The sequence below is a fragment of the Octopus bimaculoides genome, chromosome 10 (assembly GCF_001194135.2).
Source record: "Octopus bimaculoides isolate UCB-OBI-ISO-001 chromosome 10, ASM119413v2, whole genome shotgun sequence".
NCBI lineage: Eukaryota > Metazoa > Mollusca > Cephalopoda > Octopoda > Octopodidae > Octopus > Octopus bimaculoides.
The window spans coordinates 15,401,470-15,412,507 of NC_068990.1; the positions used below are offsets into that span (position 1 = coordinate 15,401,470).

The 11,038-nt window shown below is 37.8% G+C and overlaps 1 protein-coding gene across 1 annotated transcript in view; it reads left to right on the top strand.

Moving 5' to 3' along the window:
• The window catches only part of LOC106880727 (ADP-ribosylation factor-like protein 15), a 166,347-nt gene that overhangs the window by 91,598 nt on the left and 63,711 nt on the right, over positions 1-11,038 (top strand). Inside the window, exons 2-3 of the mRNA XM_052971044.1 lie at positions 2,354-2,501; positions 8,615-8,674. Of these exons, the coding sequence (XP_052827004.1) occupies positions 2,354-2,501; positions 8,615-8,674 (208 nt within the window). The remainder of the gene's footprint in view (positions 1-2,353; positions 2,502-8,614; positions 8,675-11,038) is intronic.

An 11,038-nucleotide genomic window follows, 5' to 3' on the forward strand; every position in this document is an offset into this window, starting at 1 on the left:
TATATATATTAATGTATGTGTGTGTCCTTGTGTCTGTGTTTGTCACCCATCCACCTGCTACCATCTGACAACTGGTATTGGTTTGTTTACATCCCCGTAACTTAGCAGTGCAACAAAAGAGACCTATAGAATAAGTACCAGTCTTTAAAAAAAAAAAAGAAAAGAAACAAACCATAAGTACTGGGGTTGATTCATTTGACTAAAATATTCTTCAAAGCAATGCCCCCAGCAAGGCTGTACTCCAATGACTGAAGCAAGTAAAAGATAAAAAATTCAAGATGAAAGATATGTTTTTAAAAAAAAACTATTTTCTTCTTTCTATTTATAAAATCAAAGTGGTGACTGAAAATTTAACAAGTTGCTTGGTTTTAAATATCAAATGTTGCTAAAAATATATTGTATTTTTATTTAATTAATTATTTGGCTGTGTTTTTAGTGGATATATCCGAATAAACAAATCATATTCAAGATTATATGGAAGTTAGAATTTGCTTTGAGCTCTATTTAAGATTAAAAAGTATTAACTATATACCTTGAGGAAAGTACTTCACATCTATGTTTACAAATGATGATGATGATGATGATGATGATGACCACCATCATCATCATTTAATATCAACTTTTCCATACTCGTATGCGTCAGATGGAATTTGTTCAGGCAGATTTTCTGAGGCCAGATGTCCATCCTGTTGCCAACTCTCACCTGTTTTCGAGCAAGTTTACATTTCCTTAGGGTCAGATATGTTTTGCATGGGAGACTGGAAACAAACAACATCACTTGTATAACAGTGAAACTCGTTTACAACCGTCACATGATGTCAAGACAAGAGTACACACACATGTGCACACACACACACACACACACACACGCACACACACACACACACACACACTTTCACACATATACCTCTCTGTCTTTCTATATATGTACACACACACACACACATACTCTCTCACAATGGGCTTCTCTCAGTTTCAGTCTACCAGATCCCAGATACATTCACAAGGCTTTGGTTAACCTAAGGCTATAGTAGAAGACACTTGCTCAAGATGTCATGCAATAGCACTGAACGTAAGACCATATGGTTGGGAAGCAAGCACACAGCCATATCTGGGCCTAATACATACATACATACATACATACATACATACATACATACATACATACATACATACATACATACATACATACTTATGATGATGCTGCTGATGTTATATGTGTGTGTGTGTATAAAAAGCAATACAAAATTCAAAAAAAAAAAAATTAACTTTAATTGTTAGGGGTGAAATGATAACTCATTAGTGATGATTTCAAAACTGTAGTACTGCTGGCAAATCTGGGATGGTGCTACTGCCACTCTCACTGATGTCTTGGACTGTGTCAAAAGAGAGACTGCCTGAAGTTACTTTACTCTTCCTTACATTGAAGTACCTACTGTCACATATCACTCTCTGCCTTTTCTACCACCACTGTGTTGGCCTCTGCTCCTTAGAGCTGGGTGATTGGCTGACTGATCTCATACAATTTCTCCCTTTCTTCCCTTCTCATCAACCATAATATATCCTTCCTTGTGCAGGCCCTTCACTGACAACTATATCCTGTCCTTCTTCCTCTGGAATTCATTTACTTCACAGGTTATTCCTGCAGCTTTTGACATGAAACAGTTCACAAACACTAATAACATTGATCTTGTAGGAAAGAGGTTATACACCATTAGGTGTACTCCGCTTCCATACACTAAATTTCTTGAAGAAACAACGGAACGCAGATTCTGAACAACACAACAATATTTATTTACAGTGGAATTCGGCTCATGCTTGGAGGGAATTCGGTAGCTTGTCGCCTTTGGTTACTGAGACGCCGTCAATGAAGTTCGTGGTTATTTGTGTAGCTCTAGTGCTGGAATGTTGGAGAGAGCTCGATGGAACGTCTAGGCTCAACGAAGATCAGCGAACGAAGAGAGTGAGAAAAGGCGCCAAAGCTGGGTGTCGAACTCTACGCATGCGCATGAGACTCTTCCTGTATTCCTTCCAGAACTAGTCCCTGCGCATGCGTGGATAAAACTCCGGACATTGAACATATAACAGTCGTCTGCTATAGGTGTCACTACAATCTCATTATCTAGCAGAGCCCTGAAAGAAGATGAGATAAACACAGTCCTTCTTTCAAACCAAAACAATATAAAGGAACGTGTTTCATTGCATTTTTAAATGAACACTTCAATTCCATCTACATTGATTCAATTCCTCTAGCTCTCTCTTATTTTGTTCATTAGAAAAAATTGATAAATATCTTAATGACAGATTTGATGAATATCTTAATAATAACATATTTTTTTCTTGAACCTTGCAGTTTGGTCGTCGAGTTTGTTGTACCTGTCGTAGCCCACCAGAAAAGCCTGTATTTCAAGTGTTGTGTTTGGGACTTACTGGATCCGGAAAGAGTGCTATTATATATGCCTTAAGTAACGATTCTGTTGACAAATTGGAGCCTACAGTAGGTGAGTGTTGTTATTGGTTAGCCCAGGGGCATCATTGATTGAGCAAACCTATAATCAAAGTTGTTCCAGTCATGACCTTCCCCATCTTCTTGTATATCTATGATGCTTTATCTTTTAGATGTTTCAGTCATTGATGTTTAACCATACTGGGGTTATTGCCTTGGAAGGTTTAGTTGAACAAATGAACCCCAGTACTTATTCTTATTTAAAGTTTGGTAATTCATCTTCTGTTGATCTCTTTTTGCCAATCTGCTAAATTATGGGGGTGTAAACAAACCAACACCAGCTTGTCAAGTGGTGATGGAGGACAAACACAAGGATGCATGCGTGCACACACACACACACACACACACTCATACCTACATGACAGACTTCCACACAGTTTCTTATTCCTTTATTGCCCACAAGGGGCTAAACATAGAGGGGACAAACAAGGGATTAAGTCAATTACATCAACCCCAGTGCGTAACTGGTACTTAATTTATCAACCCCGAAAGGATGAAAGGCAAAGTCAACCTCGGTGGAATTTGAACCCAGAACGTAGTGGCAGACGAAATACCGCTAAGCATTTTACCCGGTGTGCTAACGTTTCTGCCAGCTCGCCGTCTTAGTTTCTGCCTATCAAATTCACTCACAAGTATTGGTTGGTCTGGAGCTATAGCAGAAGATACTTGCTCAAGGTTGCAAAGTGTTTTTCCTAACCACACAGCAATGCCTACTCCTGTATTGTATTCCCTTTTATTTATTTCCCTAACATTTTGAGAGACCACATAGAGGTTCCCTCATTGGTTTTTATAAAACTCATAATAGACTCTGAAATATTTCAATGTTAAGAATTTAAGCTGTAAGGGGTAGAATCTCTTCAGGGTTTTTGTTGTACAGAAAAATTCCTGGCTTTGGATAAAATAAAATATAGGAGGATCAGTTAATTATGATTGTATTCAACATATACCCGTCGCAGATTCACACACTTATTGCAGCAGTTGTTCAGTTTTTTTTTAGGCCCTCTAAAAGAACTCAGAAGGCTGGGCCTCCAACCAGGCCTTTTATGATACCCTTAAAGCTAGGAACTTTTCAGCACTCTCTCGTATATATATATAGTTGGCCTTGACAGACTTCAGCCACATCTCTGCTGTATCCTTGGGATATTCTTTTGTTTGTAAAATTATGTTTCATCTGATGATTATAGTTTTTTCAATGCAGTAATGTTCTCTTTCTTCTCTGAAAAACAAACGTAAGAAACAGTTGTAATGAGCTGACAATTATCCCTCATATGTTATTATTCATTTGCTTATAATACACCAAGGGGATTTACAAATTGTCAGACACCCTAGAGTATACTAACAATGTATTGTTCAAAGAAACGTGTGATTTGGACCAGCCCCTAGGTACTAAATACTCATAGGGTTGGTTTTCTCTGTGTACACAATCAGAATATCCTATTTGATACTTACCAACCATAGACCAGAACCACAGTTTTATCCAACCCTACCTGGGGCATATCTCTTCAAGTACCTGATTCTATCTGAATCCTTATTTTACTCTCTCTCATCATCATCATCATTTAACATCCGCTTTCCATGCTAGCATGGGTTGGACGATTTGACTGAGGACTGGCAAGCCAGAAGGCTGCACCAGGCTCCAATCTGATCTAGCAGAGTTTCTACAGCTGGATGCCCTTCCTAACACCAACCACTCCGAGAGTGTGGTGGGTGCTTTTATGTGCCACCAGCACGAAGGCCAGTCAGGTGGTACAGGCAGTGGCCACGCTCAAAATGGTGTATTTTATGTGCCACCTGCACAGGAGCCAGTCCAGCGGCACTGGCAACGATCTTGCTTGAATTTCTTTACACGTGCCACCGGCACAAGTGCCAGGAAGGCTATGCTGGGCACTGGTGCCATCATGATACAGTGAGCTTCTTTTGGTTTCCATCTACCTAATTCATTTAGAAGGATTTGGTTGGCCTGCAGCTATGGTAGATGATACTCGCCCAAGGTGCCATGTAGTGGGATCGAACCTGAACCATGTAGTTGAGAAGTGAGCTTCTTAACTGCACAGCCATGCCAATACCTGTCTCTGAAATTTATGTCGAACTTCAAACAAATTTCTTTTGATATACAACTGTAGCCTGTTTGTGTTACGCCGAATGCATATGTACAATCCATTTGCTGTTGTTTAACTTCAGGTCAGTTCTGATTCAGTGGACCAATGATCAAAAGCGTTCCAGCTATGACTATTGGCGATCATCTAATGCGTCCTTGCTTTTTTTTTAAGTGGTATAATATAATTTGAAAGGCAGCAAGCTGACAGGATTGTTAGCACATTAGACAAAGCACTTAGAACATAATGAGCCAGAAGGAAAATGTCACAAAGTTCAAATCCTGCTGAGATAAACTCTACCTTTTCATCCATTTGGGATTGATAAAATAAAGTACCAATAAATTAATTGGGGTCAATGTAATTTGAACCCCGAAACAGGCTTCTGTCCTGTTCAAGGGAATGTTGTGATCTCAGTCACTTAATCTGTTATGGAAGCCAGAAAACCAGCCTTCTGAGTATTAGGGCTCAACGAAAAATATAGGAGAGGAATATTTGCTTAGTATTTCTAGCATGTCTTACAATCATGTAGAGGTCGTTTTGTTGGCTTGTACTCATCACCTGTTTTGTTAAGCATGATATTATGTCATGATAAGGTAAAGTGAAAGTACAGAAGCTGTCATACACCAGCCTCGTCATCCCATCATAAGCATGACTAAGGAAGAAGATGCTGGAAAGATCTTGTGCAGATTTAACCACTGGCGCTCTTTCTTCGACATAAACTGATATTAATCATGTACAGACATATACCTTGCTGTTAATTACATCTAATTGGTGTGATTTATTTATTTTTTTCCCTTCTTGTTTACATAACCTTATGTTGAATGCCGTCTTCTCAATACATGAATCAATATATTCATTCGAAAACATCAATAAAAATCACCGTTGTGTAAAATTAGATTAGAACATCAATTAAATTTTATAATAAAATAGAATTTTACTTTAGGAAGACAAAGAATCTAATGAAAACAGGGATGAAATTTACCAGAGTGACATTTAAATTGAGGCCATCGGATTTTTCTTTATTTAGTTTTTTTCTTTAGTTAGGCAGAGTTCTGTTTTTTGTCAGATGAGATATATAATCAGTTAATCAATATTTAGTATATTACCGATATATGTTTTATTATTGTTATTTCTGTTTAGCCCCGGGTCAGCCTTGATCAAGTAGACCTATGCTTTAAAAGCACCTCAGCCTTACTTTTATTTATTTATTTTGGAGTGGTTGTGAGGTAAGAAGTTTGCTTCCCAACCACATGGTTCCAGGTTCAGTTCCACTGCATGACACCTTGGGTAGGTGTCTTATATTATAGCTTCAGGCTGACCAAAACCTTGTCAGTGAATTTGGTAGGCAGAAACTGAAAAGAAGCTCATTGTATGTGTGTGTGTGTTGTCTTTGTGTCTGTGTTTGTTCCCTGTCATCTCTTACCAAGTGGTGTTGGTTTGTTTACATCCCTGTAACTTAGCAGTTCTGCAATGTGACTGATAGACTAAGTACCAGGTTTAAAAAAATTAAAATACATACTGGGGTCAATTTGATTGACTACAAATTCTTTAAGGTGATGCTCCAGCATGGCTGCAGTCTAATGATTGAAACAAGTAAAAGAAAAGAAAAGTTTATTCAGATTCATGCTTCTTTTTCATTATGGTAGGCCCTGATTAAAGGAAGATTTGAATGATGTTTATATCTGATTGAGTGATCACTTAAAGGCCCCCTTCATCAGATTGCATATTTATTTTCTTTTTGGAAAGATAAAAAGCAAGGATAGAAAAGGGTCACATTGGTAGGATTTGAACTCAGTACATAGAAACACAAAGCTAAACAGTCCATTACATCCAGTGAGGTACATTATAATTTCTGCTAAAACATCACCATGGCTTTTCTTAATTTAACATTTGGTTTTTATCAAAATCTGATTAGAGTTCAACTAATTAGTTTTTCTCCTGCTCTCTTCACACACACCTACAAACCGTATTTCGTTCATCTTCATCTTTCATCTATCCATCCTCCAATCAAAACACATTCTCATACATAACTTCTGAATCCTGCTTTCTATCTGCCCCTACAAATGTTCTGATATTTTCCATACCACCTTCTCTTTGACTTCAAGAAAGAAAGGAACCTTGACTCTCTCCCAGTCAGGAGATACACAGAACCCAACTTTACACAACCAGGTATTTTTAAATGTGCTCACCAACAAATTAATACCTGTCCTACATTAATGACAAGTGAAGGTGCATGGCTTAGTGGTTAGGGTATTTGGCTTATGATCATAAGGTCATGAGTTCAATCCCCCATGGCATGTTGTGGCTTTCAGCAAGACATTTTATTTTATGTTACTCCAGTCCACTCAGCTGGCAAAAGTGAGTAATATCTGCATTTCAAATGTCCAGCCTTGTCACATTCTGTGTCATGTTGAATCTCCCTAGAACAATGTTAAGGGTACACATGTCTTGTGGAATGCTCAGCTCAACTGGAACCCTTTTCATTGTAACCGATAGAGTGCCAGTTTACATCAACCTTTTAGCAGTTAAACAGGCCATATCTGGCCCAAATATTCCATCTGTTTTATGTCCAAACTGACCACGTCTGGCCTCTCACAGCTACCCTACAATGTCATCTAAAATAAACAATCACATCATCGAAATCTTGAAGTTATGTGATAATCCATGATTAATTCAAAACAATATGAATAAATAAGTATTACATTTTGACAAAATAATCTGAATGCTGGACGGTTAATGATGCTACAACCATCACCAGGTCTAAGTTACAGTATTACCTTACACCAAACTTCTGTTGTACATCTTCCAATTTCATATATTGCATCATCTGCAAACTTTGTGATACACTTTACATGACTGAGACAGGCTGTCACTTTGCTGGTCACTTCTGAGAGTACATTCAGGTTATGCTACAACATATGCCAGGCCAACCTGTCATCACCTACTTCAACACAATAAGCCATTCCATTATCCATATATAACTGTGTGGCATCTCTGCACAGCTTGGATTTACACACTCAAAGAAAGGGAAAGAATTACACTTCATATTTAAATTTGAGACCGTGGCACTTATGGAGTTAAATCAGTGATTCTCAGCCAGGCTTCATATGACTCTGAGGGGTCATATAAAATGTTGATGCAATGAATTACTTATATGACCTTTGTCAGCCATTCTCTAGCTATCTATTTAAAGCTGTATATGGCTATGGTGCGGCCACACTTAGAATTTGCAACACTGATCTGAAACCCCTATCTTGCTCAGGACATTGACCTCCTGGAAACTGTTCAAAGACATGCGAGCAAGTGAATATCCTCCATCAGGCATCTACCATACTCTGAATGCCTTGCTTTCCTGGGCATAGATACATTGAAGCTCCGATGTCTGGCAACTGACTTAGTAAACACCCACAAAATTATCAACCATTGTGCCAACAACCACCTTGAACACCTGTTTGAGCTCCATGTGTCTAACTAAAGGGAGATTTGGTTAGTATTTCTTGCTACTAGAGTGATCACTTAGAAATTCTATAAGTTACGACGATGAGTGTTCCAGTTGAATTGATCAATGGAACTCTCTGCTCATGAAATAAACATGCAAGTAGCTGAGCACTCTGTAGACACGCATGCCCTTAATGTAGTTCTCAGGGAGATTCAGCATGACACAGAGTGTGACAAGGCTGGCCCCTTTGAATTACAGGTACTACTAATTTTTTCTAGCTGAGTGGATTGAAGCAACATGAAATAAAGTGTCTTGCCCAAGAACACAACACTCCGTCAGGAATCAAACTCATGATATTACAATCATGAGCCAAATACCAAAACTGGTAAACCATGTGTCTTCACATGAATGTGTTATTGGAGGGATGGAAAGCAAAATTGATCTTGTTTTCATTAGATTCTTTGTCTTTCTAAAGTAAATTTCCATTTTATTGTAAAATTTAAATTAGATTTCATTAAATTTTTGTTTGAAATTGTTCAACATAAATTACTATTTTTGGTCTTTTTTTTATAGGTTTCCTTATTAAGCCTTTAGAATTCACTGATTGTATATTTGAAATGAAAGAACTGGGAGGTAAGTAAATATCTAAAATATAGAAAATTTCATTTATTTGTATTAAAAAAATTGCACTTTTTTAATAATAAACGTTGACACCCCCAATACCAATAAATAAATAAATAAATAACAAAATAAAAGATAAAGAAAAGGCCAATATTAATGAACTGCACCAGAAGTGGAAGAGCAGAATTGATGAACAAAGTGAATTCCTTATATTTTGTTTTAACCATTTTGTTACTGTATTTTTGCTGAAATGTATTGTCTTTGTTTCAATCAAGTTTGAAAATATTAGTAAATAACTTTGAAGAATTTAGTAAAATAACTTTACCAGTAAAATAACTTTACCATTATTAATCCTTCAGCATTCAGATTACTTTGCCAAATGTTAGGCTTATTTATTCACACTGTTTTCAGTTAATCATGCATTATTTTGTGGCTTTGTGGCTGAGCACTCTGTAGACACGCATGCCCTTAATGTATTGGGTTGTCCGGAAAGTTCGTGCTGATTTTTAAAGGAAAGAAAAAGGTCAATAAATACTTGCCATTACATTTTCAATCAACCAAATATGAACCATTTTGTTGCACAATGCATCTCCATCTTTCCTTTAACTTGAAAATACCCTCTTCCCAGAATTGAGGTGGTTTCATGGCAAATAAGTCAAAAGGTAAGCTACTATAAATCGGCACGAACTTTCTGGACAACCCAATAGTTTTCAGGGAGATTTAGTGAAGGCACATCACTCAGTGGTTAGAGCGTCGAGCTTACAATTGTGAAGTTGTGAGTTCGAATCCTGGATTGGACCTGGCTGCATGTTGTGTTCTTGAGCAAGACACTTTATTTCACGTTGCTCCACTTCACTCAGCTGTAGAAATGAGTTGCAACGTCACAGGTGCCAAACTGTATCAGCCCCTTTGCCTTTCCCTTGGATAACACTGGTGGCGTGGAGAGGGGAGGCCGGTATGCATGGGTGACTGCTGGCCTTCCATAAACAACCTTGCCCGGATTTGTGCTTGGGAGGGTAACTTTCTAGGTGCAATCCCATGGTCAATCATGACCGAAGGGGGTCTCAGCTCATTTTGTAGCTTTGAGATATTCTTGATATGATTGCTTATTTTTAGAATGACATTGTAAGGTAGGTGTAAGAGATCAGATTTGGCTGTGATCAACATAAAACAAGTAGTATATTTGGGCCTGATAGGGCTGGTTTAAATGCTAAAGGGTTAAGCTGGGGCTTAAGGTAGTGAATTGACAAAACTGTTAGCTCACTGGACAAAATGCAGAGCAACATTGTGTCCATCTGCAGTCAGATTCCACTGAGGTTGACTTTGCCTTTCATCCTCTCAGGGTCAGTAAAATAAGTACCAGTCAGGTACTGAGGTTGATGTAATTGACTTCCCCTCCCCTCAAAAATTTGAAATCATTTTTAAGCCGGTGTTTAGAACATAAATTAACATGAAATTTTATGGAAGATTGTAATTTGTATCACTATAAAGTTGGAAGTTTGCATCAGTGTGCTAGGGGCAGTCTTGGACAGTTCATTATCAAAAAGGTTAAAGATGTAGGTTAATGATGGTGGAAACATAAGGTGAGTAGATAGTAAGTCTGCTCTTGTTTGCAATCATTAAATTTCTTCAGTGAAGCAGAATGTACGATTGTGTGTGTGTGTGTCTGTATGTTTGTGCACATCCGTATATGTATGTGTATAAGAATATATATATAGCGTGGTCAAATGGTTAAAAAGTATGATTTGTAATCACAAGGTTGCGGGTTCAATCCTGTTGCCTGGCATTTTTGGGCAAATACTTTTACCACAATCTCTGATCAATCCAAGCCTTGTGATTGAAATTGGTTGAATGGGAATGGCGTGGAAGGATTGTACTTGTAATTCAAAGGTCCAACTTTGTCACTCACTTTGTCATGCTGGTTCTGCCCGAGTATAATGCTATGTGACTGTGGAATAACCAACCACTTTCATGTTGAATCACAAAATAACATTCACTTTAATCTATAATCTATGACTTTTAGATGCAGGCATGACTGTGTAGTAGGAAGCTTGTTTCCCAACCACATGGTTCTGGGTTCAGTCCCACTGCATAGTACCTCCTACTATGAGTGGATTTGGAAGATGGAAACCGAAAGAAGCCTGTTATATATATATATATATATATATATACTTTTGGTGTGATGTTTGTGTTTGTCTCCCTCCCACGACTTGACAACCAGTGTTGATGTGTTTGTAAGTGTGTAACTAGGTAGCATGTCCCTGGTATGTATGTATGTATGTATGAACACTCAAACACACACACGCACAGGTATATAGTTAGATTACTGTATGTGTGTGTGTGTATACATATATACGTGTATATATATGTATATAT